We start from the raw sequence: 16,486 nt of genomic DNA on the forward strand, positions 1-16,486 counted from the left end.
CAGACAAGTTAACACAAGCAATCACATTTGAAGAAGGACAGAGTTCAGTGGCTGGGGATGGTGTCATGGTGGACTATCCCAAAAGCTCTGCGTACCACTTTCATTTATGAGAAGAAAACAGCCATTAATCAAAAAGTACTATGTGACCACACATCTGCAATTTGCCAAAAAGTGTGAGACTACTTCAGTAGCAATGAACGAAAAGGTTGTATGGTCATAGGAATCCAAGATAGGATCAGACCACATAAATTGCTTTGATGTTTGTCTAAAAAGCTCTAACACTGCCTATCCCTATGGTATATGATGGGAATCCTTTGCATCAGCTACCCTTGGGCATTGTTTAAAAATGAAAGACTCATGGAAGGAAAGAGATACTAAGGAATTACTGCACTTGCTTAATCCTGCTACAATATTAAAGCTTGAGAGGAAATTCACCTTCAGGAAAATTATTTCAAGCACCAAAGATTCATTGGAATGACCCAAGAACAAAATGGTAGATGTCCTAGAGTGGCTGAAATCCTCCTATTGAAGATCTGTGGCACTATGAAAAAATTATAGTCCACAAGCAAGGTTTTGAACAACCCAGGGCAAATCTTCCTAAAAGAATGAGCCAAGGTAAGTCTGACCCTGAGAAAATCTGGTGCCTACTTACCCCAAAAAACAACCCTTGAAGTGCCAGCTGCAAATGCTGTGCATATATGGCAAACTGGTCTTGGAAGTTTTATGTCAACTGTGGTGACAGCCTGAGGGCTCACTCTAACAGTTCCTATATTTTGTGTAATGGCTACCCAAGAGCTACTTGGCCAATGTGTAGCCTTCCCTTACCTACCCTGGAGGAACTGTATATGTGCAGCCTCTGTTAAAGATAGGTGTCTTGTTACATATTCATGCTGAGGGCTCCATCTGTAGTATGGAGAATGCTGTATTTTGTATTGCTTTAAATAAAAAAACAAAAAAGGCCAATGTACGAGTGTGGACTACAACTCCCATCACCTGCAACCAGAAAATGCCCATGATGGGATTTGTAGCTCATATTTCCCCCAGGGGTGCAAATAATGTCATGCTTGTGGAATAGACTATTCTTTATAGCATAATTATGGAATATTATGTGGCAGTTTGTTGTGATCACAATAAGAAACGATAATGGTTCTAAATATTAATGTGTGAGAAGTTAATAATCGCATTAAGTCACATTTCTGGTTTTATTTTTCTTAAGTATTATGAAAAACCAATGTTACCTTAAAATACTGTATATTGCTGTGTATTAGCTAGGATTGTATACATCTAAATAAAAAGCACCAGCAATACATGACTCCTGTGATTTCATTAGCCATAGTGGTTCACCGAAGCACGTCATATGTATATGTGCATATACACTATATGGACAAAAGTATTGGAACACCTGACCATTACACCAACAGAGACTTTTATGACATTGCATTCTAAATACATAGACATTAATATGTAGTTGGTCCCCATTTGCAGCTATTACAGCTTCCACTCTTCTGGAAAGGCTTTCCGCAAGATTTTGGAAAGTTTCTACAGAGATTTTTACCCGTTCATCCCGTAGAGCTTTTGTGAGGTCAAGCGCTGATGTTGGCCTGGCTCCCGTCTCTGTTCCAGTTCATCCCAAAGGTGTTCGATGGGTTGGAGGTCAGGGCTCTGTGTGGGCCAGTCAGGTTCTTCCACACCAAACTCATCCAACCATGTCTTTATCGACCTTGCTTTGTGCACTAGGGCACAGTCATGCTGGAATAGAAAATGGCCTTCCCCAAACTGTTCCCACAAAGTTGGAAGCATAGCATTGTCCAAAATGTCTTGGTATGCTGAAGGGGACATAAGAGTGCAAGGTGTTATAGCTGCAAAGGAGGGAAGAATGCAATGTCATAAAAGTCTCTGTCTGTGTAATGGCCAGGTGTCCCAATACTGTTGTCCATATAGTGTGTGTATATATATATATATATATATATATATAATATATAATTACACACACGCACATAAATCTGCTGGTGCCCACTAAACTATAAAAAAAAATAGTTGCTATATAAAAACTCTAATCATCACAATGTTACCATTCCACAGTATAATTGTAAAGCATGAAATAAGTATTGTCAATAGATAAGGCACACAGCTTAAATTAATTTCATCACTTCTTAATGGGGAGAAGGCCAATCAAGCATTGACACTAAGTGGATAACGGTGATCAGACGTTGAAGAAAAAACATGTGAATAATTAAATGCCGATTTTAGAAAAAAAAAAACCATATAAAAGCAGTGCAAGAAGTATATCTATTATTTAAACCAGTTAAAAAGAATGTGTAATAAAATTAAAATATTTATAAACTGTTGCAATGATTGCTTGATGATCTTTGCATTGTATAGGTATACCCAAAAAAACCAATAAAATATATAGTGCCCTCGGTTTGAGGCAGATTCCACAAAAAATAAGTCTCACAATTCTCAATTTAAGAACAATATTCTGCTCTGGTATTAAAACAGCTTTATAGGTGAGGACCGTGTTGTAGCAATCTGCCAGTCTTTAGGCAAAATGGTGTAGCTTGTCTTCAGTTATATCCAGTAGCAAACAATCTAACCATTAAAGAACAAGAAACAAACCATCATGTATACAAAAAATAAATAAATGAAAGTTTAATGGCAGAAAAACTGAGGCTATGTGAGCACAGCAAAATGACCCACATACAGCCCCTTTTGAATGCAAGCACTTCCACTCAGACCTCCTCCTATCATAGGCGCTGGGTCCTGGAGCAAGGAGAGACGCAAATGCAGAGACAGCAAGAACAAAAAGACGGGATGTGTCAGATGCAGATGTTTCGCCACCCCACGTTTCCTCAAGTTCATGCCCCCCTTCCTCTAGTGTTGAACATATTAATTGCAATTCATCCAATGTACGTTTGTCTTCTAAGCTCACTTGTGTGTAACTTCAATTGATTGGGAGTGTCTTGTTTTGTTTTTACATCATTTGTAGTATATGAAAAACAATCAGAAGTATAATATAACCAATTTGGTTTTGATCTAGGAGCCAGGCAAAAATGTAGGAGCTAGTTTTTCCCCGAATCATGTTTTTATTTTCATTTATTTAACGTTTAACCATTAACTGATTTAAAACAATTCAAAGAAATAAATAAATCAAGTATATATAAATATAAAACAACTTTATGCTACCCATATGCTGTCCAGATTCTGTAACGACCGTAAAATGGGAACCTTCTAACCAGATCCCCGCACACTAATTTAGTGTCATCCCATTTAATAAAAATCAAAACCCCTTTGTAAAATATTACCAGTACTAAGTACACTGACAGAAGCATGAATCTTTATATAAAAAATCTCAAATATGAGCCACACGCACAAGATAAATGCCAGCAAGCGACCACAGGTCACACAGAAATTAATCTTCCATAGTGCTAATAAAATGAGATTTTAATCTGCTCGGTACACAGTGTGTACAAACTAGCAGAATTAACCACTCGCTAGCGTACCCAGACATTCACACGCTCACACACTAACTAACTTACCCAGACATGTACACATGGACACACTCACTCACTAACATACCCAGACATACGCACATGCGCTCACACGCACACGAACGTACCCAAAGACACTGTTTACACAAAAAACACCCACACCCATTCTAAAGTGTTCAGACACACACTAACACACCCCAAAACACACATACATAGGCACACAAGTGGAAAATTTACCTTTTTTGAAATTTTCATTTCCTGGAATCTGTGGCAGCACACAATGGGTTAACGTTTCCTCGTTCCCTTGGAATAGAAGATACACTCAAGCAATAGCACAGAGACAAGTAATAATTGATTAATTAATTGGTGGTCCCTCCCACACATACCCTATAAAACCCGTTACCCAACAACGGACACCTGTATGGTATATAGCAGTGAAAACAAGCCCAGCAGTGGCAAAGAATACTGGGTGGGAAATCACAAGCAGTTACATCATACTTGCTCCATGGATTACACTCTTGCCAAAGGCTGATCCTTGAGAGGATGCGACATCCAACCTGTAGTGTTTCATAAAGGTAGATGGAGAGGCCCATGTGGCCGCTTTACAGATTTGATCCATCGGTATGTGGTACCTCTCTGCCCACAATGCTGCCGTTGATCTTGTGGAATGAGCTTTTAGTGTTAGAGGAGAATGAATACCTTCCATGGTATAGCACATCTTGAATGGTGTCTCTTAACCATCTGGCTAGAGTAGCTTTGCTTGCTCTTTTGCCCTTGTTTTGGCCTTGAAATTGAAGGAAGAGACCTTCTGATAGCCTAAAAGGAGGCTTGTTAACCGGCTTAAAAAACCTAGAAACCAGGGGGGAGCCAACAAATGCTCCATTCAGTTGCGCATTAATTGCCGTCACCTGGACCTTCAATGTGTTCGGCTTTAACCCTTTGTCAAAGCCCTCTTGAAGAAACTGCAGCAGAGTAGGTATATCTGTAGAAGACATTTCTTTTCTCGTACACCAATCTGAGTATAGTTTCCAAACTCTAGAATACACTCTCCTTGTGGCTGGTTTCCTGGACTCTAGTAGAGTGTTAACTACTTCATTAGAAAGCCCTTGATCAATTAAGGCTGACCTCTCATGTACCATGCCGTCAATTGCAGTCTGTTCAGGTCTGGGTGGAACATCCCTGATTGAAGAAGCAGATCCTTGACGATCAGCAGCTTCCACAACACCCCGCTCAAAAGCGTCAATGCGAGCTGAAACCATGCCCGACGGGGCAGTATGGAAGAATACCGATAGCTCTGGCATTCTCGGTCTGAATCTTCTTCAGTACCTTTGGAATGAGAGGGATAGGAGGGAATACATTAGGGCTGCAACTAACGATTATTTTAATAATCGATTAGTTGGCCGATAATTTTTTCGATTAATCGGATAAAAAAATGCAATTTTTTTTCAATTTAAAATAATGTAATAAAAAACGTACAATTTACACTTTCATCTCTTTATTGCAATGGCCTCTCTCTCTCTCTCTCTCTCTCTCTCTCTCTCTCTATTCACCTTCTTATTTTACTGACATAATAATAAAAGCTACAAGAACCCAAACACTGTTTCTCAAACTAGGTTTTAATGCAAAGTTATTAGTAAATATTAATTCATATGTTAACTATTTTTCATATTTAATAAAAACTATGAGAAGAAAGCCTTGTTTAAATTTTTTTTTATTTACCAAACTGACCCCGGTTATGCACATCTGACCCCCAGCTTGCCACTCGGCCCCCATATATGCCGTATACCTCTTATTTGCCAGATTCCACTGTGCCCCCTGATATGCCTTATACTCCTTATATGCCAGTGATATGCAACTGAGCCCCCTGATATACCTTTTACCCCAGATATGTTTTATGCCCCCCCGATATGCCTAATATCCCCTATATGCCACTGAGCCCCCTGATATGCCTTATACTCCTTATATGCCAGTGATATGCAACTGAGCCCCCTGATATACCTTTTACCCCCAGATATGTTTTATGCCCCCCTGATATGCCTAATATCTATATGCCTTATCCCCCCTATATGCCCTGAAATTCATAATACCCCCCATACACCACTATAACTCACCCATACACCACTCTGGCTCCTCCCCCTCCCATACACCACTCTGCCTCCTCCCCCCTCCCATACACCACTCTGCCTCCTCCTCCTCCCATACACCACTCTGCCTCCCCCCCCTCCCATACACCACTTTGCCTCCTCCCCCTCCAATATACCACTTTGCCTCCTCCCCCCTCCCATACACCACTTTGCCTCCTCCCCTTCCAATATACCACTTTGCCTCCTCCCCCTTCCATACTCCACTCTGCCTCCTCCCCCCTCCCATACACCACTATGGCTCCTCCCCCTCCCATACACCACTCTGGCTCCTCCCCCTCCCATACACCACTTTTGCTCCTCCCCCCTCCCATACTCCACTCTGCCTCCTCCCCCCTCCCATACTCCACTCTGCCTCCTGTCGGCAACGGAGGTTCACAAGACACCAGGGAGCTGGGTAGAGAGGCAGTGGCGTATGGGAGGGGAAGGAGCCAGAGTGGTGTGTGGGGAGGGTGGCTCCCATACACCCCTCTGACTCCTCCCCCTCCCATATACCACTCTGCCTCTCTACCCGGCTCCGTTACTGACAGGCACTTTCACTGCAGCTTCATAGAAGCCTCAGCGTAAGTGAAGGTGAGTAACGGAGGCTGTCTGTGCAATGCAGACCCCCACCGGCTGACAGAGAGGATGATTCTCTGTCAGCCGGTGGGGGTCTGCACGATGCGCACAGCCAGCCTCCGTTACTGCCCTTCACTTACGCTGAGGCTGCAGTGAAAGTGCCTGTCAGTAACGGAGTCGGGAGAGAGGCAGAGTGATGTATGGGAGGGGGGAGGAGTCAGAGGGGTGTATGGGAGGCGGGAGAGAGACGGAAGTGAGAGACCGGCCGACAGTGAGGGGAATCCAGGTCCCCTGCAGCGTTGCGGGGGATCTGGATTCTAGTGTTGTAATCCGATCTCTGTTTGAGGTCGGATTATATAAGGAGAGGAGTTTTTCAGAGCATTTGCTCTGAAAAAAACCTCTTTTTATAATCGATAAAAATCGATTCGATTATTATCGATTTTATCGATTAGTTTTTTCAGCCCTAGAATACATAAATGAAGATTAGATTCCAGTTGATTGAAAGACGTCTATGACGGTGGGACTGTCTTTCCTCGATAGTGAGCACAAGCGGGACAGCTTCGAGTGGCCATTGCGTCTAGCTCTGGCGTGCCCCATCTGGATGTTATAAGGGAGAAAACTCTGAAATTCAGTTCCCACTCGCCTGGGAGCATGGTATTTCTGCTTAACCAGTCTGCTGCCACATTCAATGACCCCTTGATGTGGACAGCTGAGAGGGAGAGAAGATTGATTTCCGCCCACTCCATGATCTGGTTACACTCTTTCTGCAGCAACCTGCTCCTTGTTCCGCCTTGTTTGTTTATGTAGTATGCTGCCGGTAAAAAAGGTCTTTGAAATGAAACAGTGCTAGCTTGATAGCTTTCAACTCTCTCAAGTTGGATGAGAGTCTTGCTTCCGCCGGTTTCCATTTCTATTGGACCCAGGCTTCCATAATGTGGGCTCCCCAGCCTTTCGCCGAGGCATCGGTAGTCAGGACTATGGGTTGGGAGTAAGCGAGAGACCTGCCGTTTAGAAATCTTTCTGGTGTCAACCACCATCCGAGATCCTTTTTCAGATGGACAGGGATTACCATCATGCCATCCAGGGTGTCCTGCTCCCTGTTCCATGATCTCAGGATATGATCTTGTAGAGACCTGATGTGCGCTGTTCCCCATGGTACTGCTTCCAGTGCTGATGTGAGCAGGCCGAGGACTCTCATCGCCTCTCTGATAGTACATTCGGTGAGGAATATAAGGTGGTTCACAGACTGCCTGATATTCGTGCTTCTTTCGCTGGAGAGAAGAAGTCTCATAGACTGAGAATTTATGACAAAGCCTAGGTACGTTATCTTTGTTGTGCGAAGAAGTTGCGATTTCTTGTGATTTATTAGAAATCCGTGATCCTGCAGAACCTGAGTAAGCTGCGAATGGAGATCTAGCATTTGCTTCGTTGGGGCTTTTATCAGCCAGTCGAGGTATGGGGTCACGTGTACCCCCTGAACTCTGAGGGCCGCTGACAGGATCACCACTATCTTCGTGAAAATCCTCTGAGCCGATGTAATCCCAAAGGATCTCTGACTGCCAGGCAAAGGAATCTCCGATGGCTTCTCAGTACTGGAACATGGAGGTATGCGTCCTGTCTATGGACGCTAGGTAGTCTCCTTGCTGGATGCTGAGAACTGCTGATTGGATAGATTCCATCAGGAACGTCTTTTTGACAGAAAACTGGTTGAGGTATGACAAGTCGATGACCAGCCTCCAGTCCCCTCCTGACTTTGGAACAGCGAATACTCATTGATGAGATGCGGAATAACAGGATTGGCGGTTCGGCTGATTAGAAACCTGTCTCTTAATTCCAGAGAATATCCTCTTCTTATGGTGGTCGTGACCCAGGCATCTGAGGATGTTTGAGACCAAATGGCAATAAAACTCTGCAGCCTGGCCTGGCGTCATTGATCCGAGGTTTTAGGGGTGAACTGTTTCTTTCTGGAAGCACCCCCACTTCCCTTGGTCTGCCTTTTCCTGTCTGACTGACAAAAGGGATACTGCCTTCTGGGTGATCTCCGAAATCTTCCCCTGAAAGGCTTGAAAGTGGGTTTCTTTTGTGATTGCGGGAAAGATGTACCCTTCTCTTCACTTAGAGACTTTAATATGTCTTTGACCTGTGGCCCAAATAAAGATGAGGGATGAAAAGGAAGAGACACAAAGTTGTTCTTTGATGGAATGTCTCCTTCCCACTTTTTTATCCAAAGGGATCTCCACGTCGCGTTGGCCAGGGCCATGGACCTAGATGAAAATTTAAGGACATCCAAGGGGGCATCACAAAGAAAATCAGCAGCTGTCTTCATGATAGAGATATTACTCATGATTTCTTGCCTTGGCACCCCCTCTTCCACATCCAGGGCAAGATGGGTTAGCCATATATGGAGTGCCCTGGCCACTGGTATAGAGTATGGCTTCAGCCACCTTGGCAGAGGATGCTGCTGCCATATAGGTTTTCTTGCATAGCGAGTCTGCCTTCCTCTCCATTGGGTCTGGAAGCATGCATGACTCGTCAGAGGGAAAGAGACTTTTTAGCCAGTTTCGCTGCTGCAATATCCACTTTCGGTGGGTTCTCCCAGTGCGAACATGCCTCTGGATTCAATTTATAGATGGACTTGAACTTCACCCCCAGATCTGTTCTTTTCTCGGGTTTCTCCCAATCCTTTTCACACCAACCAGAGATTAAGTGGTGCGCAGGAAACTCTTTACCTTTGCCCAGGATTCAGGCAAGGGCTGGGAGCAATTCAAACAGGCAATATGCCTGGACTTTCTCTTCCTTTTTCCCCCTGGACTGGACATCCTAAGAGGAAAGAGGAGACAGTAAATCACAATCAGAGTGAAAAAACACAAAGTGATAAGGGAAAGAGAGGGACTCCAAGTCCCAGTACCTGCCAACACCCTCGGATCTGCTTTTTTTTTTTTTTTTTTTTTTTTTTTTTTTTTTTTTTTTTTTTTTTGAAGCCCGAGGTGCGTGCTCCTTTGGGTGCTGCTTTCCGTGCTCCTAAGAGGCAGCGGAAGCCATATACGAAACTGGGTCCCCACAAGGGGAACCCAGACAAATTCCTCCCCCCCCCCATGGGAGGGTCGGATCTTAGGACTCTCCCCGAAGGGTGAGACCCCATCGCCATGGGGCACTCCCATCGGGAAGTAGCCCCCTTGGCTTCACTACCGAAAGATAGTGTCCGAAAACAAAAGTGCCAAATCGAAAAACCAAATCGTGAACGTGGCCTCGCTTGAAGGTTTGGTGACCGTGAAAATCCAATCGAAATTAATGGGCACACGTGCTTAAAACACATTGTGATAAATAAATAAATAATTTAGGGGCGGGCCATGACTGACCCAGCCAGGTTCAAAAATAAATTCCACTCCATGCCCTGATGGTGCGATGGAGGGAGTGTGAAGATCCGCCGGTGCAAAAAATGTGCATTTACCGTGTGCAGCGGCGTTCCCTCGGATCTGCTGCCCCGGCTGAGTGTGAGCTCAGAATGGCTGCGGAATGTAAATCTCCCGCCCGCAGATGGAGCTTTGCGCCTGCTCATAACAGCCCCATTGCCACTGCGGGTGCGCCCGGCAGCCCGCGCTCACCGACATCAGCCCACGTCCTTATCCCTGCCGAACCGCCGGGAAGCTCAGACATGAGGGGACTGACCTACCTCCTGAACAGGAGAAGGGATCCTTGGCACACCCGATGTCAATCACTCTGATATAGGTAACTGGGTGGTGAGCTGGCTGAGGGACCAGGAAAACTCCCGGTTTACGGCCGCATAAACACTCTCCTGCCCCAGGGACTAAGCGAACAACCAGTATAGAGGCTACCTGTCTCTGTCTCTTCTTCTGTTCCTAGAAGAGAAAAAATACAGGTGTCTGTTGTTGGGTAACTGATTTTATAGAGTATGTGTGGGAGGGACCACCAATTAATGAATTAATCAATTATTACTTGTCTCTGTGCTATTGCTTGAGTGTATCTTCTATTCAAAGGGAACGTGGAAACGTTAACCCATTGTGTGCTGCCACGGATGAACAGGAACTTACCTTGCAAAGCTTCAGCTCGCCTTTGATGCAGCTTGCCTGGCGAGCTGTAGCGCTGCTCCTGCAGGGTCACGCAATGTGACGTTGCGTTACCCCGCTCAACCGTGTAGCCTCCTGGAAATTAGATAAAGAGGTTAATCCGTGTGTCAGGACTAACCTCCCTATCCCTACTCCCGGAGCAGGTATGGTTATAGTCTCACGTGGGCCACACCTCAATGTCCAGTGGGCCGTACGACGGAAGTCTCATAGACATTGGCATGTAAAACCGTTTACTTGCATTATTATTCTGCTTGGTCTGTAGAATATAGTTTCTGAGGTTGCTCTCTTTATTACGTGAATTCTGGTTTCTACTTGTGATGTACTCGCTGCTGCTGCTGCTGCTGACAGTAGTGCATTAATTTCTTTATCACTGAACAGTAATTGTGTCTAGGTTTCTGTTATGTACATTTGTTAACATCATCTTTGAGTTTCATGTAGATCCTTGAGGGCTGTGTTTAACTTTTGCGCTATTCATGAAAGAGGCGAGTGAACAAAAAAACATTACACATAATTACTATGATTCATTAGAGAGGCCACAGCGTAAAAGGAATTCTCTGCTTTTTCATGTTTCACTCATAAAAAAAATTGCAGTATTAACGTAAAGCTGCTGTTAGAGGATTTTATATTTTCTAACAGTTATCAAGGTCTTCTAGTTAAACATTGCAAATGTTAAAGATCCTAAAGTGATAGTCGAAGTATTAACAAAGTACTTTAATATGTATTGCTGAAAAAGAAATCAAAATTAAGGTAATGTAGTCTTTCCTTTATAATATACCGTATATTCCGGCGGATAAGACGACCCCCAACTTTTGCAGTTAAAATATAGAGTTTGGGCTATACTCGCCGTATAAGACTACCCCTCTACCCAGCATACAACAACCAGCCAATCACGGCAAGCGCTGTACCTTACCGGTGATTGGCTAGTTGTTGTATACAAAGCCTGCTTGGATTGGGTGGGTCAGCTCTCCCTAACATAAGTACACACCAGCTTACAATCACACATATACACATACACTGCCCTTACACACACCTGTCCATACACATACACTGCCCATACACAGACATATGCATACATACACTGCCCTTACACATACTAACATACGCCTGTCCATACATACACATTTATACACTGCCCTCACCACACACCCCTGCCTACACACACACCAGCTTACAAACACACACCTGACCATACACATACACTGACCATCTCACACCAACATATAGACACATACACTTACACCCCTTTCTCCCCATCTCTTACCTTTCTCATCTTCTTTCTTCCATCCAGTTGTGGGAGCGTGAGGTCTGTCCTTTCAGACCTCTGCTTTACTGCTCCCTCATCACTACGCGCCGGCAATTGATGCCGAGCTCCGGGACATGACGTCATCCCCGCGCTCGGCATCAATAGCAGGCGCGTAGTGATTAGGGAGCACGGAAGCCGAGGTCTGAAGTGCCAGACCTCGAGCTCCCTGATGTTGGGCTAGTTAGAGGGAGGTCGTGATCTCCCCGACCAGCCCTGCTCATCGGGCGCCTGCTAATCAGGGCTAGTTGGGAAGATCACGATCTTGCACCTACCTCGGAGCGGCCCTGAAGACCGGCCCAGGGGAGGCGGCTTCTCCACTCGCCCTTCCCCTAGAGATACGTGATTCTCCAGTCCGGCACGGTAAGTATACCTGGCGTATAAGACGACCCCCGACTTTTGAGAAGATTTTCTCGGGTTAAAAAGTAATCTTATACGCCGGAATATATACGGTAGCTCCTGTGCCATCACAATATTATTCGACATGATTTTTGAAATTATCAGAAAACTGATAATTAAAATAATCTTAATTAAGATTAAGGAGCAGCCCTGCCTCAACCAACCCTGGTCCACGACCTTGATCCCAGTGGCGGTATTACTTGTTCACCCCTCTCCATGCAGATAGGACTGTTGTTCAGTACCGGAGCGGTGCAGCCTAGGTGGTGATTATGTAGCAGTAAGGTTTCTGTTGAGGTGTGAAACCATCAAGATACAGCTCAAAATTTTGAGACTACTCCTCTGTTCTGTAATACAATTGAGTTATAGTAAATGATCGCACGATCCCAACGGTTAAAAGAAACAATAACATATAAACAAAAGTGCATCCACTGATTGGTACAGAACATTGTGGTTTATGCTTAAAAAAACAATTAATATACAATCAGCATAGCATTCAATAAAATGCTTCTGCAGATTGCTTTGAACCGACCCCCAAGGATTCACTGTTCAGTTACATGCCGTAAACTTTTATTTCATGATCCACAAACGTTAGAGATTTGTCATATAGGAAAAGTCTGATGGGTTAAATTATATAGAAATCACTTGTCATTTTTTTTTTTTTATTGGGGGGGGGTTTCTTCTGTGACCCTGGTTGAGCATCATGGTGCTTCTAGATCCACAGCTGTAGATGTATGCATTGTTTGGTGCACATTTATATATTGTCCATTGAATTTTAATAGTGCAATGTAACTATTGTTCTGCGACTACATATATATTTTTAAGTTTTATTAATTTATTTACTATTTTGTTGTCTGATTTGCCGCACGCTTTATTAACCCTGCAATCTATATACACATCTGTATTGATCTGAAACCAATGCATGTAATGCGTGAGGGGGATTTTGGAGAACTCAAAAGATTAAGGCTTATGTAAAATATGCCATCAAATTTTTTTTTCTTTTAGGAGGTCCAGTAGAGCCAGAACAAGTTGTGAAGAAATACCTTGAAAATGTTGAGAAGCCATCTAATGAGGTGTGTTGGGAAATCACATTAAAAGGGCACTTTGGCCAGCGACCTGTAAAGCCAACTAGGTGTTTTTGTCTTTCAGCAACACATAGTATCTCCACTGCCACTGGTTATTTACTTATCGCTCCCTAATTGTTATGCTCTGATCGTGCCAAAGCTTGTTACGGATACCGATATAAATTTTTTTTTAAACTTAAGACATATTCAGATTCATTGTCTTTTTATCTTTAAGGACTGCATCATCTGCATGGAAGCTCTGAATTCTGCTTCAGGATATACAGATGCATCAGAAAGCAAAAACATCAAGCCAGCTGCAGTGGGGAAACTAAAGAACTGCGGTCACATATTCCATCAGCTCTGTATGCTGGCTATGTACAATAACGGGAACAAGGTACCTATTCTGACAATCAGACAATTTAGGACATCAGACTTAAACCGAAAGCAGAATCCTGCACCGCCTTGCTTGTTTAGTAACTTAAGAATGTGCCTCGTTCACTGGGTTTTTACTGTCACCCAATGTGTGGTTTTCACAGTCTGTGTTTCTCCCACACACTATCTTTTAGTGTTTCCTGTGTCTTAAACACCCCTATCTTTCACTCTGTAAACAGAAAGCTTCTCAGCTCACTGAAAATGAAATTCCAAGTACAAATATGTCATCACGGTACTTTGTGCCATATATCACACTACTTTTCTCTACAAATCACTTCTCTTTATAGCATCCTTTTCAAAATACTTTAGCCCATGTTCACTTCAGTTGACTTTTCCAGGTCAAGTAAACACGAGAGCTTTATACAGGTGAAGGTTTTGTGGTGTTTTCATGCTCTTTCCTGGGAACAATTTTGTGAAGATTAATACATGACCTGTCTCATTGTTCTCAATGTTTGGGTTAATCATGTGCCAAATAACCTGTTTTAGCCTAACAAATCTATCAGTGTGGACCTTGTATGAGAGCAGAGTAGAGCCTTTCAATTATTTCACATACACTTGCTGACTTGCTTGCTGACTGGAATTCCTAACTACCCCAAGCCCACCTTTTTCAAACAAAGTACCCTGTTACAAAGTGTTTTATATTGCGTGCAAACATACATAGAAGAAACATCTTTCTACTCAATACACCACTAAGAAAGCTGCCAGTTTCCTTTTGTATGTTGGTATGTTAAGCAGCAAAAAAACACCCCAAAACTGTAGGATACTCAACCTCAAAGCAAATTTATTGAAACAAGTGTGTGGGATGTTGGTTTTGTGACAATACTGTACCTTTATGCTTTGATCTAGTGTTGCAAAAGTGCTTCATAGAAATGTTGTTTACACATTATGTTCCTTTGACTCTGGTCTTTTATTTTCTATATTGTCTTTTACAGCTGAATGTCAAAACATTCTTCAAATCTTACATTTCTAGAAAACTATTAAACTGTTTCAGAATTAGTTGCAATAAGGTGATTTTAATTGTTTTCCTTTTCTGAAGGATGGCAGTTTGCAATGTCCATCTTGCAAGACAATATACGGAGAGAAAACGGGGACACAGCCCAAGGGAGAAATGCAGATTTTCCTAATACCCCAGTCTTTGCCAGGCCATGAAGACTGTAAAACAATTCACATTGTGTACACCATTAATCCGGGAACACAGGTACATCATCTTTAAGTAGTCCTAATTGGAGACATTCCTCTACTAGGCAGACTCCCACAGCTTACCTCTGACTTCTTTTTTTTCTTCATTTGATATAATACTGTTGAAAAAAATTACCTTTTTTGATTGCATTTTAGTACAAAATAAAGGTGTAATAAAGGAAGTGTGTTGTAGTATAAGTGACTTATTTAAAGTTATTTAATAAGGTAACCACCTATATGCATTAAATAGTCAGAATATTAGCTTGGATACACGTCTCATACAGTAATGTACCTAGGCTGGGGCGGCTGGGGTGGTTTGTGTGTCAGGGTGCCTGTTGCCACCAAGACTAAAGATCAACAATGTGTCCATCGCCCTGATGGTTCCCTCCAGTGGTGGACTAAATTGTCTGCCACTGGAGCAGCAGGGCCTCTTGGAGAGAACATTGATTTCCTTCTAACTAGCCCCAGATTTCTGTTTCAATGTGAGGGAGCAATGAAACCGGTATATAGGAACAGGCCACGTTCTCCCTGCAGTGGTAGCAAGAGAGAGGGGACAGAGAGGAAGGGAAGAGGTATATAGAGAAAAGCAGCAGAGAGGGAGAAAACAAAAAGACATTTTGTGTTTAAGGATAGTTTTATGCCTGTAAAAGGGCAAATATGCATGTGTAATATGACAAGTGTGTGATATGATGTTTGTGTTTAATGGCAAGAATTAATATATATTTGTGTGTAAGGACAAGTGTGTTCATCTCCATCGTAAACTCGTTAAAGCAGGGCCCTCCTCACGCATTGTCTCTAAGTGAAATTGCTATGTTACATACTACTTGTTATGTCCTGTCCACCCATTGTACAGCATTTCGGAATTTGATGGCGCTGTATAAAACAATAAATAATAATAATAATAATGTACCTTGACGGTCTATTACTACAGTTTTGGGCCAAAAGGGATAGAATGATTAATTTAAACATATGTTGGCCCCAGGTGTGAAGTGTGCTAGGTACTCAACTGGTCCCATGTTATACTTTTTGTACTATACTGAAAAAAAATATTAGTGTTTTCATTCTAAAAGATACAAATTTATTTTTTTTAGGGCCCTGGGCATCCAAATCCAGGAAAACCATACACAGCTCGAGGCTTTCCCAGGCACTGTTACCTTCCAGATAACAACAAAGGAAGATTGGTAATAATTATAGCCCTTTCAATGCATATTTAACATGAGCTAGAAGTATCTTGGATAAAAAGATCACTTAAACATGTTGTGAAATATTTTGTAAAAAAAAAAAAAAAGCGTATTGTTTGTTGGAAGTTTCTGTGGTGATAAAATATATGCCTTCCATGATATTCTTTTTTTTCTTTTTAGGTTCTAGAACTTCTAAAGCTGGCATGGGCCAGGCGCTTAATTTTCACTATTGGAGTATCTAGCACAACAGGTGAATCTGATACTGTAGTATGGAATGAAATCCACCACAAGACCGAGATGAACTCTAACATAACGGGACATGGCTACCCCGATCCAAATTACTTGGACAATGTCATTGCAGAGCTCGCTGCTCAAGGGGTCTCCGAAGACTGCTTAAAAATGTAAAAGACTACTAAACTAGCTGTCTTCTGCTGTCTTTGGTGGAATTCGATTTATTATAAAATGCCTTAAAATTTGATTTTAATTTGTATGTGTATATAAATATATATATTGCTTTTTTCCTTTTCTTTTTGCAAAGCAATACATATCTGAAATAGGTTTCACATAGAAGCTGGGGAAATCTTTTTGTTAAAAACTACCTGACGGTTCATGCTACCACCCCTGCAGGACAGGGACAATCTTTATGTGAGCTCTATCTT

General features: G+C 42.7%; 1 protein-coding gene across 1 annotated transcript in view; it reads left to right on the plus strand.

The window, feature by feature from the left end:
• Window positions 1-16,232, plus strand: part of LOC149301006 (putative E3 ubiquitin-protein ligase DTX2) — a 42,199-nt gene extending 25,967 nt beyond the window's left edge. Inside the window, exons 4-8 of the mRNA XM_089484622.1 lie at window positions 12,977-13,044; window positions 13,271-13,429; window positions 14,504-14,665; window positions 15,738-15,827; window positions 16,008-16,232. Coding sequence (XP_089340748.1) covers window positions 12,977-13,044; window positions 13,271-13,429; window positions 14,504-14,665; window positions 15,738-15,827; window positions 16,008-16,232 — 704 coding nt within the window. The remainder of the gene's footprint in view (window positions 1-12,976; window positions 13,045-13,270; window positions 13,430-14,503; window positions 14,666-15,737; window positions 15,828-16,007) is intronic.
• Window positions 16,233-16,486: the final 254 nt, after the last annotated feature.

This window comes from Sceloporus occidentalis, unplaced genomic scaffold (assembly GCF_023333645.1).
Source record: "Sceloporus occidentalis isolate IW3139 unplaced genomic scaffold, rSceOcc1.0.p SCAF_22, whole genome shotgun sequence".
NCBI classification, from domain to species: domain Eukaryota; kingdom Metazoa; phylum Chordata; class Lepidosauria; order Squamata; family Phrynosomatidae; genus Sceloporus; species Sceloporus occidentalis.